The sequence below is a fragment of the Fusarium redolens genome (assembly GCF_020744475.1).
Source record: "Fusarium redolens strain MPI-CAGE-AT-0023 chromosome Unknown BKA55scaffold_7, whole genome shotgun sequence".
Lineage (NCBI taxonomy): Eukaryota > Fungi > Ascomycota > Sordariomycetes > Hypocreales > Nectriaceae > Fusarium > Fusarium redolens.
The window spans coordinates 1,670,323-1,687,704 of record NW_025763670.1 but is presented as its reverse complement, the minus strand read 5'-3'; the positions used below and the strand labels follow the sequence as shown (position 1 = coordinate 1,687,704).

The window sequence follows — 17,382 nt, the reverse complement described above, 5'->3', positions numbered from 1 at the left end:
CTCTATAGCCAAGATGTTGGAGGAGAGACAAAAGGGTGGGTAAACAATAAGAGGGAGTGCACAGATATGGAAAGATAAATTGTTATCAGCAAAAAGATAACATCGAATCAAAGTCTAATACATCTCTCATATAAAAAAGCCTGACCAAGAACTGCTGCGGGTGCAGGGTATAGTCCTGACATTTGGTGGGGTGTAGATGTTGGTTGTGTCCCATTTTGGAGGTGATGAAGCTGTGTGAGGGGGGGCAGGAATGGTATTCCCAGTGACTGATTATCTTTTCTCTTGACGTCTCGGTTTTTAATAGTCAGGGGTCATGAATCTATGTCCGGAGCCGAAGGACAAGACTGCGGGTGTGAAGACATCGAGAGTTCGGAGCAGGGTATCATAATCTCGATGGGAGTATGAAACTGTCTGTGACTCCGAGGTAGAAACATGACGGCGCTTGTTCTTGTTCTTGTTCTTGTTCTTCAGCACAATATGCGACGTCGTTGGAGGCATATGCATGTCTAAGACATGCATATCAAATGTCTCACTTTGTGCTTCTCCCACAGGTTAATCTGGTCTGCATGTCTCTAAAATGTCTTGCCCATAGCCAGCCTCACCTTCCAAATCCGTTGATCATCATGATGAGCGTAAGCAAACACCAGGCACCTATCGTCTCGTCTCGTCTCATCAAGTAGGGTGATCGCGATTGCGAATAATAACAAAACTTTGACTGTAGTGCTGCATGGACCTTCAGATCCAGTGATGAGTGGACCTGGCGTTCACATTTTTAGAATTCAGGGTAAGCTTTTACTGTTCCAACGGGCGAGCCCCGTTATAGAAGTGCCCCGCATTGGGGAAAGTCTATCATTATCGGATCCTTCGTAGGATGATCTGACAGTATTCATCTCGAATTGTATATCTGTGCCATTTTCGCAATATGACATGAAGTCTCAGACCTCGAATCGACTTCTCAAGTGAAAGAACTTGGTCGTCGTTGGTCACTAACCGGGGTGAAGATCCTGGGGCGAAATACACCCTGTCGGTCAAATACCAAGCCCCAGACCAGCTGCATGAGTTGCAGCTGCAGCCAAGGTAGCGGCCAAGTTGGTACAAGAATAGCATCATGAGAGGAGTCCATCTTTATGGGACCATTCATTGCGGCGTCTATGCTAGACGCGAGAATGTTGGGACAGCAGCAGCAGTTTGTACACCTCTCACGATGCCAGAGCATGCATGATATTCAACAGACAGGACTCACAACTTCAGCGTTCAACGTTCAGCCATCCCGTCCCGCCTTATCCCGCTCTACGAATTTGCTTTGTCCCGTAAACACGAACATCTCGTCTCTCGCCCTCCCTCCCATTTGTTAAAAATCCTAACGCAAAGCGCCCAGGAGTGTCCGTCGCCAAAGGACTCAACGATGCCATTGGTTGTTGTTCAAGGATTTTCTACCAATGATTCACACGCACTCGCACTCTCTCGTTTTACTCCACGACCCGTCAGAATGGACACCAGGATAATGATAACCCTCTCTCCTGCATGTCTTCTTTTCCTTGTAAAAAGTCTACGATGAGTGAACGACTAATCCACAATGCGTCTCATCGTTCGCCAATCCTCGCTGCAAAAAACTATGTCTTGCTCAGACCCCTGTACTTAACTATTGACATGGGGTACTATAATTCGGTAGAGGCGATGGCAAAGAGGGAGCTCAAAGTAGGTATCCAACAGAACAAAACTTGTTGGTCGAACGGATCGCTCAGTCATGAGCGAAGCGAAGAGCGATTGCGCGATATAGGTCTACGTATTGGCCAAGGTTGGCAGCAAGTCAAAGTTCACCGCCATGCATTGTTAGTCTCGTGATGGACACTTTGGACAAGATAAGACACCACGAGACCAAAAAAGCAAGCCCGAGTAAAACGGTCGGCAGTCAAAAAAGAAACGCACGATCCTGGTGTTTTCGACGTCATTCCAAGACACAAGGCATTCTTTGGAATCCCATACGTGCTGGCAGCCTTGTCATGAGGTCAGGTTCCAAACGTTCGGTGAGAGTTTGAGCCTCCAAATGGACCCAGATTGGTGTGTGCGGCTAGGCCCTGTCTCTAGAGCAAGCTTGGCTAGCTGAAAGACTATCTCATATTGTAAGTCCAGCTTGAATAGTGGCAAGGCGAGAATGATTAATGCGCTGGCAAGGCGGCAAACGCGTCTTGACGTCGACATCTCACCGATTATCCATGAATTCTAGCATGTCGTACCTGGATCAGTCTTAGATCGTGCTGCAGGACCCGGCATGATTTGGGGAACATGTTTCCAAAAGTGGCTACAAGAGAGGCATCCCATATGCAACATGCAACTCCGCCACAGCAAAAATTTCCCCATATCCGCCACAGGTTCTCAGGTCCTCGAGGCTGGTGTCCCTGGTTTCTGGGAGTTGAGATGGCTTCACTGACGTGGCAGATCGCGCGTGGCTGGCCACTCCGGCAGTCGTGAAGCCTCACCAGGCCAGGCCACCCCTGTCCATGTGGCTTGTCAGTCGGCCGAGCGAATAAGGTGCGATCTTGGATGCTTGGCCCTTGCAAAGTCACTCGAATTCGAGATCAAAGTACTCTCTACTTTGGGCAGCGGTGAATGCATGCAAATGGCCCCGATGTGCAGCTTTGCCTCATTGACAACTCATCAAACTGCAATATTTGCCAGCCCGTGATGTGAAGCGATGCGCAAGCCCAGCACTTTCGGTTGTGAAGCCATTTCTTCGCTTGCGATGATCAAGCGGGCCTGGCTAGACACTTGAGCACAACGACGGGCTCTAAGCGTCCAACGGCAACTGGAGTCGCTGGAGTCGGAGTGGTCCAATTGATTAGACGCCTCTACCAACCATAGCCGCCAGACGGCTCGGCGACCAGGGTTGCTTTATCGCGTGCGCAGGGGTTTTGCCGTCTTCATTGGCCTGTTGTCTGAGACTTGGCTCGAGCTTAGCGTTTGGGGACGTTGACAACCACACGATCAAGATGTTGGTGATGATGGCCCTATCTCGCTTCCTTCTTCTTTATAGTGTCTTCTATTCTGCTCATCATCTCACCAATATTGGCCATTGAGGCATGGCAGCCACTGCACGTTTTGTCCGGGACCTTTCGGAGACAGCAACTATCGTCCGAGAACGGAGATCGTGGCTTGCGTCGTTGAAGAGACCATGAGCCCCTTTGGGATTGCGGGATTAGCGCAGCCGCGAGTCTTTGTTTCTCGTTGGTTCCAGACGTTTTCGAGCTATTCATAACGTGTTTCCTTGGTCCGAAGTGTTGGGCCAGACATGTCATTGTTCCGATCAAGGTGTACCCCTTCCCCTATACTCATCGTTGACGTCGATCTGCTCAATGGCTGCAGATACTCACGAATCGTCGGCACTTGCATCATCCTTGAGTGTCGACAGGGCTGATAAAAAGAGTCTCGTGCTTTGCTGCAGATATGATGCTCAGATCGGACTGTCCAATATGAAGTATCAACGCTCAAGTTAAATGGCGTGGTCTCCCACTCGGCCGGCTTTCTCTCCCCAGCTGTAAGTAAGCTCAGCTGTTACCAGAGATGCGCCTTTTCCTGAAAGAGAATTGAAAATTCTTCTTTTGTTTTCCGCTCCTCCATGAAGGTCCCCCAGTTCAACCATCCATCAGGAGAAAAGTAAGTTGCACTCCAAGTGGCCCTCCAAGAATAGGGGCATCGCAAGACCAGGACCGCGGCACCGGCAGTCGTGCAACGACGCACAAGTCTCTCGGGAGCTAGAGTCAAAGGAAGACCTCCCCGTGATGTAAGCTCAATTCCGCCGTGTATGTAGTGTGACCCAGGCAAGGTCATGGTGTTGAGTGTTAGTGGATATGCATGTCAAGCTTCAAGTCAGCTTGGCCCCATCTACGGCTCGTATCCGAACAGTCTCTTTGTCGTTCCGGCGACAAGACTAACAGAAAATAGTTAAAGTTAATCGAGCCCCTTACTGTATGACAAGATGCAAAATCTTGGAAGATCCGCTTCTCCTTAGTTGAAGTGTAACCATTCGGATCGTGCGGATTCTTCCGACCTTGAAGGATGATCCTAGTAGTATCTTTCTGTACACAAGGCCACCGTGTTCGCACGACATCAGGATAGGGGTAAGATGTCTATCGATGAAGTATGATCGGAGGACCCTTTGTGCTTTTCCTTACGCTCCCAATCTCTCCCATAATGGACCGGTATGTCCTCAGACAGCGGAATACTTAGACGCTTGGATCGATATTGACCAGTTCAATCTATATGCAAAGACTAACCGGTTGTGACACTGCATATTGTCAATTTTTATTGCTCATCCATTTGGCTGCTTTGTATCGGGTTGTCTTCTCCGGGACTGTTACCAAGACCACTCATCACAACTGGTTAGATCTGGTAGAAGAAAACTTACCATGGACCTCAAGATTCTGATTGATCGTGGACATTGGTCGAACCGAAGACGCCGATTCCCTCTTTATTCATTTATCCTTGATAGTCTGCGCCTGAATATGAAAATAAGAATGTTGTACAAGTAGAAATGGTCCATTCACGTAAGTCTGCCTGCTCTGCCCAGTTTCATCCTATCCTCAATTTGTAACCTTTTTACTTGCCAAAACTTCGTGTCGCATTGGTTATGATGAGAACTACTAGTTTCCAGCAAACCTCGCAGCACGCTTCTCTGCCTTGGCCTTCTCTGTTGGGTCGTCAAGAATACCGCTCCTGGTGGCCGTCTTCTCCTTTCGGGCGCCACCATCGCGACCGCCATCGCGACCACCACGGCCGCGTCGTCGACCGCCGCCGTTTCGTCTGTCCAGGCTTTGTCGCTTCCCAGGGCGGTTTCCTTCTCCTTCAGTGGTGCGATCCCGACCTCGCTTTCGCGAGCGCTCTGGGAGTGCAGAGTCAAGAGTAGTAGCAAGCTCCTTTTCGTCGAGGCCAAATCGCTTCGCACGGTCGGCGCGCTTCTTCGCGTCCTCGTCCTCCTCGATACCGAACCGCTTGGCACGTTCGGCACGCTTCTTGGCTTCGTCGTCAGCAGCGGTGGATTGTAATCCGATGGCATAAGACTTCTCGGGCTCAGCAGGAGCCTCCGCTGTCTCGGCGGGCTTCTCTGCTGTCGTCTCCTCGGCCTTGGCGGCCTCGACGGGTGCAGCCTCGGTGGCAGGAACCTCAGCAGCAGGCTCAGAGGCGGCTACAGGAGCGGCAGCGGCGGGTACAGCAGGAGCCTCGTCATCACTGTAGCTAATTTCGTCCTCCTTGTTCTCAGCTGTTAAGGAATTAATTAGCCGATGTTTTCGATGCGATGCGACGCGCGAGGGGTGGATCGCAGATCTGATGGAATCACGTACCGGGCTTCTCAGCGGTTTCCGAGGTTCGATCGTTCTCTTGGAGCCTTGCAATAAGATCTGCCTTGTTGCCTGTCTGGGGTAGACCCTTCTCAGCCAGCAGCTTCTTCAGCTCAGGCACCTTGAGTGATGAGTATTCGGCCATACTGCGCAAGTCGATTGAAGCGCGTTAACTAATAATTAGGAGACTTTTCAGGATCGGAGAAGGAGCGCGGCTAGATATGCGATTATTGTATTGCGACTTGGACTGCGATGTTTTGATGAAAGAAGAGAAAAGGCTTGCGTTGCTTCGATGGAGCGGACGAGGGCGAAGTAAGGTACGCGCCTCAAACAAAGAATGGATAGGAGCGACCCACAGTGATACAAGCGTCATCCCCTAGAATCAGCCAAGGGTAAACTCTTTATCTTATCTCGAATCAAACAAAGAAATGCCGGACTTGATATCGAAGACTATTGATTTTCAAGGCCTTTCTTTTATTTAACTCGCCATGACAGGCTTCAATTCTCCTCATATAAATGTTTTATATCCAATGATGCCTCTGTTATGAAGCCAATCGTGCTTTCTATTGGCTTGACGGACGGACGGTGTTTGCCTTTGTTCACAGGGAGATGTGCACGGGCCACGAAGCTCTCAAAGAAGCTCGACAAAGCTCTTGTTGCCCGCTTTTAGAGCTCTCCCTCTATACTATGTATTCGTAGGTAGGCCTGATCAGGTCTCAATGCATTGCAGGGTGCGCCAGAGACAACAACACCATCACTATGCAAGTCGACTCATGGAGCAACGGCACCTCAAGTTGTCTCGTCGAACCATATCGCACATCCTGCAGCTTCATAGACTGGCTTGCAAAGACAAATACTAGCCAGAGAAAGGGCAGCTTAGGCTACCACATGATCCATCCCAGTATTGGATGGTAATCGAGGGCCTCACCTCACGTGGCCATATCGAGAGTGCATCTATTGATGTAACCCCAGAATGGCCTGTACAGCTGAGCACGCCTCTTTCTTTGGTGTGCTTGCAGGAGAGTCATGCAAGTAGAGACATGTGCAAGAAGTTGAAAGGCTGTCTCAATATATTTTTGTTAATGAATCATCAGTATAGAGAAATGTTAACAAAACAATAGTAATATTCAAGTGAAAGATTCCCCAGTCATTAAAGAATCACAAACTCAGACCCTCCCCTGTAACCCGAGATCCGGATCCTTAACCGGCCGCTCCGCCCTTGATACCCTTTTTTTTTGACGGTTCACCAGGGGAAAGATCGAGTATCACAATTGAATGATTTCTTGGCTTTTGGCCCTTTTTTATGGTTAGGAAGGTGCGGGATAGCTTAGTTCCTTCTTTCCCCTGTTACGGTGAATGTCATGTGTTTTGTTTTGTTTTGCTTTGCTTTATTTCGCTACTTCTCTCGTAGAAAAGTGTCCAGTGGCCTTGCCTTGCCACTTATTCCATCCTACTTCAACAACCAACATTATTGGTGTTAACACGGACGGACTGTCCCCTCCCGTCCCCACGATTTATCTGTCGATCGCATCATCATCACCCATTCAATTCATATCGACATTTATAACCATCACCTTGCAACTTGCAGAAAACACCCTCGCGACTGTCGAAATAGCTCCAGCTCGATCAAGAGACACGCGCGCACTATTCCATCATATCCTTTACCGACTTGGCCCCACGAATCATGCAATAGCCCCCCGATTTGACCCCTTAGAAGATGCGAAAAGTTCGGCCTGCCATTCAACTCCCGAATGCCCGTTTCGAGCGTCGTTATCTGGCCGTTCATACTTGAAGTGGCCTGAATTCCATACTAGATACCTTCTGAGCGACTCTTATCAGCCTGTTGACCTCTCATAATTAACACATCATGACTCGAAGAATTGTACGTAGCCAAGTTATCTGTGCATTCATGATCAGCGTTGATCCAGAAGAGGCTGTTGACTAACCAGATTCTATCACTAGGTTCGAACAGCTGCTCAGCTCGCTGGCGCTGCCATTTTCACATTTTTAGTTATCGCCTTCCTCGACCGCAATTACCGTGTCCTCCCCAATTCGATCCATAGTTATATGCCCTCCCATCACCCCGGACTTGTCGTCACCGATGTCACAATAGTCACTTGCTCGAGCGTTAACCCATTCTCCTCATGCGACCTTGGCAAAGAATGGCACCGAATCGATAAGGAGCTGTATCTTGGCAAGACATGGACTACGAGCGCATACATGTACATCATGCGAAAGCATGAGGGGGACCTTACCGCGGACGATCGTGTTGTTGTGGATGTTGCGGTCGGCAGGCTCCAACCTCAACCCAAGGGAGAAACGGAGGACTCGTGGGAATCCCGTCCATCGGGTATCTGGATCAAGCGTTCGGCCAAGAAGAAAGCTAGCGATTCAAAGCAGGCCGTGACGGATCTTGATGTTCTTTTCGGAGATGATGCTGTTGAAGCAAGAGACGGGTATGCTGTGACGGGAACCCCTTTGCTCCTCAACACCGGCGGTAGCTTGCTCTCTGTTCAGTTGAGCGTGCGCCGAGGCCCTCCTCGAGAGGTCAAGAAGCCAACGCCCAGGATCCGCAATGATGGTCGATACAAGATTATGCAGATCGGTGACCTGCATCTCAGCACCGGAGTTGGAGTTTGTCGCGAGGCAGTTCCCGATTCTTACAACGGCGGTAAATGCGAAGCTGATCCCAGGACACTTGAGTTTGTTAGTCGAGTCCTTGACGACGAGAAGCCCGATTTGGTAGTCTTGAGTGGTGACCAAGTCAACGGTGACACAGCACCAGATGCACCTACTGTGAGTGCTGCCTGGCTTAACATTATTGTATTCGCCTCTAACATTATCTAGGCCATGTTCAAGATCATCTCGCTCCTCATTGAGCGAAAGATCCCTTACGCTGCCATTTTCGGTAACCACGACGACGAACAAACCATGTCTCGTGAGGCTCAGATGGCCATTATGGAGACTCTTCCTTACTCTCTTTCCATTGCTGGACCAGCTGATATCGAGGGTGTCGGCAATTACTATATTGAAGTCCTGGCCCGTGGAAAGACGGACCATTCTGCTCTGACAATTTATCTTCTCGATACGCACGCCTACACGCCCGATGAGCGCAACTTCCCTGGCTACGACTGGGTTAAACCTAACCAGATAGAGTGGTTCAAGAAGACTGCTGCTGGTCTGAAGAAGAATCACAACGAATACACTGGTCGACATATGGACATCGCCTTCATCCATATTCCCCTGACAGAATATGCTAATCCGGAACTACCCCGCGTTGGTGACTGGAAAGAAGGAGTCACCGCCCCAGTATACAACTCTGGTTTCCGCGATGCCCTTGTAGAGCAGGGTGTCCTTATGGTCAGCGCAGGACAGTAAGTTTGGGCTTCCTATCGTATCTTGAAAAGTACTAATCGAGATTTCTAGTGATCACTGCAATGACTATTGCTCCCTATCTTTGATGGGTGAAGGTGAGACCAAGGTCCCAGCCTTGTGGATGTGCTACGCTGGTGGCTCTGGCTTTGGCGGTTACGCCGGTTACGGTGGTTACCATCGCCGAGTACGCTTGTTTGAAGTCGATACAAACGAGGCTCGTATCAAGACCTGGAAACGTCTCGAATACGGAGACATAGCTGCCCGCATACATGAACAGATTATCGTCGATGGCGGTAAACCTCAACCTATCATTCCCGTTTCATGAGCTTACGACACTCTACATTTACGGGGCAAACTCTACCCCTTCTGAATTTATTGTATTCGTCTTTTGAGATGATTAGCTACCACGCGTCTATAGAATGGGGTGGTCCTTTTTTGTTTACGAAAACATGTGTCATTGGACCACATCAAGGAGCATGTTGGACTTGGGGTTTCTTGTATAACAATTAAAATATCCCACCTCTCATTGCATACAGCAGCAAACAGAGTTGACGACGGCATTATATAGTCTCGGGATGGGGAACGGAGTTGTTTTGGTTGACTAAATACTACGTATGAGTCTTGAGCTCATTTTCATGGTTTATTCCATACATGTCTTTTGCATTAATGTGATCAATGATGGTTTCGGCTGGAGTGTCAGGACTACCATGGGTTTGAGGCCAATAATAACTTCTAATGCCTTGAATAGTTTACATCGGATAGAGTTATGGGGAATATAATTCAATTGTCATCCACTATATACTCCTCTACTCGCTATGCTCTCTTCGCTCCTCCCACTATGTCCACTGAAAAACAAAACCCCAAACGTCCCCTCATAAGGATTTGCAAAATGCACGTCGAAGTACCCCTCCCGACCCAAGATTTCTCCAGTAGCCCAGACTATTGTCACCGGGACGCCATCCGCCCATGTCTAGATGCGTGAACGCAGAAACGAGATTGGTATATACAATCATATTAAAAGGTTCGTGGAAATGTGGTATCGTTAAGTCTCGCCTTATGCCATGCATCGAGAGTAAGAAGAACAAATGTAAAAATGATGGTGTGCTGAGCAACACCGGGATATCAAAATATGAAAAATGACTAATGCGATGAGCCTGGGGATGACCCAGGATGTGAATGTGCTTGTAATCAAATACAAGAGAAGGTATAAGCTGTCAAAGGGGGTAGTAGAGTCGCTTAGATTGTCATGACCTCTTGGTGAACAAGTCTCAGTACCCAGCTTGCCTCTGCAACGCTGGCGCACTGGAAGCACCACTTCTTGACATTGCCGCCTGTAGGGCCCGTAGCCGGAACAACGCCGACAACGCCATTACTGTCCTTCATCTCCTCCCAGACGCCGCACACGATACCACGGCTGCCCATGGCTGTGAAGCATCCACTACCCAGGACCGCGTCTAACAAAATCTTTGGCTGCTCTGAGTCCTTGCGTGGGATAGTAGTGACAGTGACACGTTTCTCCAGACCGTGGTCGGCACGAAGAGCCTGGTGCCAGCCTGGAGGAGGGCGTCGAATGGATAGTCTGCAGTTGCCAAAGTCCTCCCATTTGGCGGCTGCGACGAGGAGATGTAGGCGGATCTTGAGGTCTTCAGTACCAAAGCTTGCGGGGCCGCGACCGCTGTTCTCAACACTGATTGAGGGCGAGCGAGGTGTGTTGCCGCCATAAGATGAGGATCCGGGAGTGTTGGTGCCACCATAGCGGCTGTTTCGGTTAACAGAGGAGCGAGCCAGACTGAAAGGAAGGCCGCGACCAGTGAGTCTCTTGAGGAAGCTAGAGGCGGAGAGAGTAGATGAAGGAGTAGTGCTTGCGCCGTCGTGGGATTGAGCAGGGGCACGAACTGAACCACGGTAGCTGTTCTTACGGCCGAACCAGCTTCGTCGTCGACTGCTTGTGTCATCATTGTCAGGGGGTGGCTTATGCTCACCAAAGCTTCTGAATCGCGCTTCGTTCTCAAGCTCGATGAATTTTTGGTTGTTGAGACGAGCGTGGTGAACTGACATGTAAAGGTTATAGCAGTCAGGTCCGTTGTGGCATCGGAAGCGGAAGTTTCCTCCACCGTGTGAGCTGGCAAGCTGGCAGTCTGATCGGACTGATGAGCGGATTTCGAGGTCGAGGGCCGTACTCTGGCGGATCAGGACGAGCGGGGTGAGGTCGAGTGCGAGCATTGGCTTATCTCCTTGCTCAGCTCCGCTATGTACGACATACGCCTCGATCAAACCTGGAGTGACGATGACTTCAAGGTTGCCTCCAGAAATGTCCTTCCACATTCCCTTGTCGGACCACCTGGAAATAGTAGCCACGTATCTTGTAGCATTCTCTTCGGGGGCAACCTTTTGTCCGTGGAGGCCAGCCTGGGAGGCGGAGTTTGATGGAGCCAGGCTATCGATTGAGCCAGATACGATGGATTCGTGGAGTTCATGTCGTTGGTGGTGGTCGTGAAGAGATCCTTCCTCTTCAAGTGTCTCCAGTTGATGTTCCAGTTCCTCTCTAATAACGTCTCGAGCTGGGTGCTCATCTCTGATGCTAACTCCTAGCTCAGTTTCCGGGAGATCAAGGCTCTCAATGTCATCATCCGAGGAATCATAGCTGTAGTCTGATTCGGTGTAGTCATCTTCAGTATTTTCGTAGCTGCCCGTGATATCAGTGCCAGACACTGATGACTGGTCTGAAGGTAGGTATTCGTGCTTGAGCGGAGATGATGTACGGCGTTTGACCCGGCTGCTGTTGGGAGGCTCAAGAGGTGGTGGTTTAGAAAACTTAGGCTTAGAAGGGGTTTGTTGACTAGGGCTGGGACTGAAGGTTCGATGAGCTGGAGGTGGTGGCGCGCCATCGTCTCGATAGGATGAACTACTTGGGCTCTTGCGTATGTTGAGGGGATCAGGTTGCATGCTCTGTGAGGTCATTGGTCTGTCCTCATAACCGTAGTCATATTGTGTTGGTGTCCTCTGCAGATCATACTGGTCGGGCGACTTAATAGCAGGAGGAGTTGCTGGAGATGCTGATCGAGGTCGGTATCTGGATGGCAATGCTCGCTTCGGTGTAGTTGGGCTGGCTGGAGGAGATTCAGCAGCAGATGAGCGGCGAGAGTGTGAGTTCCGCAGAGATTGGGCAGAGTATTTGCGGGAAGATCCTCGAACGCCAACTGGGACATCTGGCATTCGAGATTGTGAGTATGGCTCTTCGTCGTCGATTATACTTGGTTCTGGTTCTCTGGGGGGGACAGGTGAAACTGGAAGGATATCGAGCCAGTCCAAGATTTGATCTTCGTTGTCAGTGGTGAGTGTGAGTAGCTCGTGCCACGGTCTATCGTTGTGTGTGCCTCGTATCATAACAACCATGTCAAGGTTGCCGTCTCCTGTCCTAGCTGAGATCAACTCAATAGGTACAGGAGGGAATAGAAGATATGATCGACCCTTGACTCCATTTTCACGAATCAGGATATCACCCTTATCTTCAGGATAACGCTGGTTATCTCGGTGTACCAACTCAATCTGGCACTCGAGGCGCTGGCCATTGGAGTGTTCCAAGTCGAGAGAGAAGAAGTCCTTGGCGCTGACTTGTCGTGATGGCTCAATGTACACGGCCTCCATCGGAGCAAGTGTTCGAAGGTCTCGCGATCTGGTAGTGTCGGTGTTGATCGCGTCTTCGTCAGTCAGCCGAGCCATTTCTTCTCGGTGTCGACGGCGAGCCTTTTCCTGAAGGTCCTCAAAGTCACTCAGGAGATCATAAGTATCATTGGTCCCGAGGATAGAGTCGACACACTTGAAGAACTTTGTGATTTGCTTGAGTCGGAGAAGGGGTCTCTTGAGAAGATGTGCCACATCAACGCGCTCTCCTGTGGCATCGACAATATCTCCAGACTCGTTCCTGGGCATGGCACCGACAAGAGAATCTTCGTCTTCTGGGGATCCAGCAGCGGGAGCAAGGTTAACGACGAGATCCTGGAAGCCCAGCCTCCAGGCGTCGAGATACTTGTGGTAGATGGGTACGACGCCATGGCCCCATGAAGCCAGCCGACGAATATCATGAATGGGAGCCTTGCGGTGTGCCATTCGAAGTTTCTCTAGAGCAACACCCATGTTCACCACAGACTTGGAGAGAGCATCAGCTTTGGTCACCGGGGTGCTAGTGCCAAAAAGGTCAGTTGCATTGTCGCCATTGACGACCTGTGATAGCAGAACTGGAATAACACCGTCGACTAGTGTCTTCAACTCTCTAAGATAGAGACTCTCATCCTCGGTAAATTCTTTGAGCAGGTCGTCATTTGTCACATCTGTGGCTCCACCCCGGCTCTTCCGCATACTGGGTCTTGAGCGGTTACTTGTGATGGCGCTGGGGACGTTCTTGTCATCAGGTAGCGAGAGGACTGAGACAAGATCAGAGTGACGAGTAAGCCGCCGTTTGAGGCTAGATCCTTGGCTCTTGGAATTTGAGCGAGAATTCGAACGTCTGCTCTCTTTCGCTACGGCAGTGGATTGCGTAAGAGTGGATTGCGTGACATCAGTGGTCAGATCCGATTCGACAGCGCTGGAAGCTTCCTCAGAAAGAATTGTAGACAACTCATATTGACCTCGAGTCGGTGGTGGAAGACGAGGGCCCGCCATTCGCGCAGACGGCAAAGCCGATCGATCATCACGGCTTTGTTCTGGTTCTCGCGCCGGTTCCCGAATCGGTTCCCACGGTTGCTCTGGACTTTGAGGCTTCTTCTTTTCTTCCAAGGGAGACGGGGACCTGACACTTTTCGACTTTTCAGTCTTTGATAGTTCTGTTTCAGTCCAATTCTCGGTTGAGTCATCGTATGTAAGCTCGTCATCATAACGAGAGTCTTCATAGTGATAATCATCATATTTTGAGCCTTCGTATTTTGAGTCATCATAACGAGAATCACTGTATCTGGAGTCGGTATACATGGATTCGGGCTCATCGTCATAAGGCCGTTCCTCTCGACTTAGATAAGGCTTCACTTTAGGAAGAGAATTGCCTGATTCACCGGTAAAAGCTTCCTTGAGCATCCCAAAGAGCGAATTCTTGGGGCTTGACTTGACAGGTGAAGATGTATTTCGAGTTGCTTTGGTTCTCTTGAGACCCGAACCACCCGGAGCTTTTGTTGGTGCCTTTGTATCTTGCCGCTTCGGTTTCGTCTTGGCTTCAGGCTCTGGTGAGGGAGCTGGTGAGGAAAGTGGTGAGACCTCTTCTGGTGCAGGGTCTTTCACAGCAGCCGCTTCGGACTGTGGTTCAGGTTTGGGCTCCGGTTTAGGTTTCGGAGTTGACTTCTTCGGTGGCTCAGGCTCTGGGGACGGCTCCTTGGCAGGTTTCTTGACAGGCTCGGGCTTCGGTACAGGCGATGGTGTAGGTTTCTCTTTGATGGGCTCCTTCACAGGCTCCGGCGTAACAGGTAACTTTTCGCTCGATACAGTTCTGTCAGCTGTATCTGGTTTGCTCATAGTTGAGGACGACACTCTTCGTTTCTCAGTGCGAGACGAGCGGCGATGACTCTTGACCGTCTCAGGGGAGGATGGCTTATCTGGGACATGCTCACTCAGAGGTGTTGAAGCTGGCTCAGACTTAGGCTCTGATTTGGGCTCCTCGACGAAAGGGTCAACGGTAGTGTTGAGCCACTTTTCAATACTCCGAGGGTTGTTCGGCACAGTGTCTCTTGGGGGAGGATGCTCGTTCATTTCATGAATTATCTTATTGGCGCCTTCCACAACCTTCTTGAAGACCTTGGGCATGGACTTGAAGCTGGTGTTTCTTTCAGGCTTGGCAGGGCGAGCAGGGCGAATGGGTCGGCTTCGAAGAGGTCCTCCACGAGCTCGCAGAGGAAGATCAAGTTCAGTGAAGGCAGAGTTACCCCAGGGGATTTCTCCAGGGATGTCTGCTATAGACTTTGCCAAAATACTTGAAGATAAATCTGATCCGTCAAGTTGAGAGGGCTCAATGGTAGATTCTTCTTCAGGCACCCACGTCTCTTTGCCCTTCTGTTTTGCCGTGGGAGGCTGATAACTCTTCGGTCGAGGTTTTGGCTTGTGTGCTGATACGCTTCTCTTCTTGGTTGGAGTGTCAATCGCCGAGTCGTCTTCCATAACTTTAATTGGTACAGTCCCAGATAAACCTGTCTTTTCGGTTGTCTTTGTTGTTTTAGATAGTTCCGAATCATCCTCAATAACCTCAATAAATTTGTTTGTCGATACCTCTGAAGGATCCTCAATGACTTCGATCTTGGATTTATCTGACTGCGACTTCTTCATTTCCCGTTTCACGGAGCTCATACTAGGTCTCCGCGAGCTAGGAGCAGATTTGAGCCGCAATCTTGCTGTGCGAACTGAAGTTCCGGCGTTGGACGAGATATCACTCATAGGTCTAACTCTGATTCCTTCGTCGTCGGTGAGTGTCGTCCTGGCGGCTTTTACACGAATACCATCATCATTATTATTCCTTCCTCTTCGCATGGGTTTAACGCGAATCCCGTCATCAGGTCCTGGTGTTGACTTGGCGGATCGCGCCTTTGTGTACCGACTGCTGGTGACATTGCTCACGGTAAATTCGCTGTCACTCATGAACTCGCTGTCGGTATCATCCATCCACGGTTTCGCTCCGACCGACTTGGAGGACTTGTGACTTCTAGGTGCAGGTGGGTCTGGAATCTCAACCATTTCCGCCCATGCCTTGACTCTGCTTGCGACGCGAGGATTAGCGGCAGTGCGCAAAACAAAATCTTTCGGTATTTTGGCTGGAGCAGGTGTTTTGGCAGGCGAGGTCTTCTTTGGTATATGTTTTCGATTCTTCCGCCAATGTTCGTCGCTAACAACACGTTTCTTGGGCGGTGGTTTCGCTGGTGCTGGTGTAGGTGTCGTCGGTGTCTCATCAGGTGTAGCCTCATCTCCTGTGGCTAGACTCTCCTTCGTCTTGTTGTTGGGTCGTTTGGGTTTCTTTCTCATCTTGATGCGAACTCGGTCCTCCTCTGTTACACTCTGGAACTCCTCATCTTCAAACGCAATATCAGGGGGCTCTGTCGCTGCGTCGTCAGGGGTATTCTCCATAGCGGCAGCATTGGCCTTTTGCCATTTCTTGACCCGATCTCGGACACCGTTCGGGGGTTGGATGCGCTTGACTTGAGACTGCTTCATTTCATGGCGCAATTCGGCTTTCACGGCTTCCAAGCTCATTCGCCGTTGACGCTCGGCAGCCTGTCGCGAGGCTGAGGGCCGGCCCAGGAGGAAGTCATGGAGGAGTGTAGGCTCTCTGGTTGACTTGGCACGCGGTCGCCCGCGATGTGCCACTGGCGGTGCTGACTTGGGCGTTTCCTTTCCATCATTCTCGTCTTCTGCCGAAGGCTTCAGAGGAGTCTCAGGCTCAGGCTCGGGATCAAGCACAGCTTCGTCTACTGCCTCTTCTGGAGAGGTGGGGTTTGATGATGACATGATCTCAGCTACCTAAAAAGACAAAGCTGGTGAGCTTATTTTTGCAACCCAGCTGTGGCGGGGAAACACAATTGTGCGATGCGCCGGAGACGGGAGAGCACGTCAGACTCATACCTGAAGGTCGGTAACATGCTGTGCAGCTGTTGCAGAGAAGCGGTGGGGTCCCAGTCGAGGCCGAATTCGCTCTCTCGATCGTTCGCAACAATTTACTGTTCGACTCGATTATGCGTCGTTGAAATGTGCTATCGGACCGTCCGGGAAGGTTTGCAGGAAGCTCTGGAGAAGCAGCGGGAGGGCCGAGCAGCCGTTGGAGTTGCACATGCAACTGAACAAGGAGAACGAACGAATGAATTGGATGATGTGTAAATGAAATGTAGGAGAACGGAAAGGTTTTTGATTACAAAGACGATGGCAAAAAGCCTCGTGTAAAGGATAGGAAATGGAGGGTTCTCCAAAAGCGAAATGTACTGCAAGATTAAGATTGTTGTGCCATCCACGTCTCAAGCCGTTGGAGGGGACCTTTTGGAGGTTCCGTCGTTGACCTTGGACTTGGCCATTATTAGGTGCGGGTGTCCCAGTAACCAAGTGGGATCCACACTAGAGCTCAGTGTAAACAACATTTGAGACCATCCCACCTATCAGGGTCAGGGATAGTGGGATGTGGCGCTCGACTGACAGGGGACATTTCCAGGGCTTCAGTGGGTCAATCATTTAAGGCCATGGCTGCAGATGAGTGGGATTTGGCGGGTGGCTGTTGCGTGATAGGCCAGCTTCTCCTCAGAGTCAATCAAGCCCACTGTAACAAGTCCAAGCCTCCCGAGCCTGGCTGAATCCGATCTCCCGGTGCTACTGTATCTCGGCCAATTTTCTCCAACCGACTGCCGTTTTTCCTGACTCGACGTGGAAAGATCTTCGATAAGCTTCTTTTTTGTGAGTTGAGATGTCTTATGCTTCTATAATTATCCCATCTTCTTTGCTTTTTTGCTAGCCAAGCTCGTAACTACACCAAGACTGGACACCATATCGAGATCCGGAATCCCATAGACGACTCTGGACTATTGCATTACCATTATATTACGCATATCAAGAATGGACAACACAACCTCGACATGGGTGACCCTCCATTCTCTTGGCCAAACACCTACTAGTATCAATGCGCCATCCGGCCCTTGTTTTCGTTGCTGACGACAAC

The 17,382-nt window shown here is 50.2% G+C and overlaps 4 protein-coding genes across 4 annotated transcripts; 2 read left to right on the top strand and 2 right to left on the bottom strand.

The window, feature by feature from the left end:
* Window positions 1-4,640: 4,640 nt before the first annotated feature.
* Window positions 4,641-5,481, bottom strand: BKA55DRAFT_593666 (uncharacterized protein; the record flags this gene model as incomplete). The annotated part of the gene is made up of 2 exons (XM_046195578.1): window positions 4,641-5,257; window positions 5,340-5,481. 2 exons carry the CDS (start codon window positions 5,479-5,481, stop codon window positions 4,641-4,643), a joined length of 759 nt encoding a protein of 252 aa, XP_046050290.1.
* A 1,094-nt stretch (window positions 5,482-6,575) lies between these two features.
* Window positions 6,576-7,486, top strand: BKA55DRAFT_352203 (uncharacterized protein). The gene is made up of 2 exons (XM_046185803.1): window positions 6,576-7,218; window positions 7,270-7,486. Exon 1 carries the CDS (start codon window positions 6,693-6,695, stop codon window positions 7,191-7,193), a length of 501 nt encoding a protein of 166 aa, XP_046050289.1. The 5' UTR covers window positions 6,576-6,692; the 3' UTR covers window positions 7,194-7,218; window positions 7,270-7,486.
* BKA55DRAFT_689545 (Metallo-dependent phosphatase-like protein) lies at window positions 7,204-9,036 on the top strand (the record flags this gene model as incomplete). The annotated part of the gene is made up of 4 exons (XM_046199363.1): window positions 7,204-7,218; window positions 7,299-8,132; window positions 8,184-8,710; window positions 8,763-9,036. 4 exons carry the CDS (start codon window positions 7,204-7,206, stop codon window positions 9,034-9,036), a joined length of 1,650 nt encoding a protein of 549 aa, XP_046050288.1.
* A 443-nt stretch (window positions 9,037-9,479) lies between these two features.
* BKA55DRAFT_675255 (uncharacterized protein) lies at window positions 9,480-16,511 on the bottom strand (the record flags this gene model as incomplete). The annotated part of the gene is made up of 3 exons (XM_046198063.1): window positions 9,480-16,202; window positions 16,305-16,399; window positions 16,442-16,511. 3 exons carry the CDS (start codon window positions 16,509-16,511, stop codon window positions 9,948-9,950), a joined length of 6,420 nt encoding a protein of 2,139 aa, XP_046050287.1. The 3' UTR covers window positions 9,480-9,947.
* Window positions 16,512-17,382: the final 871 nt, after the last annotated feature.

Coding starts and splice junctions, on each gene's coding strand:
- BKA55DRAFT_352203 (XM_046185803.1), top strand. CDS start 6,693: ATGTCATGTGTTTTGTTTTGTTTTGCTTTGCTTTATTTCGCTACTTCT.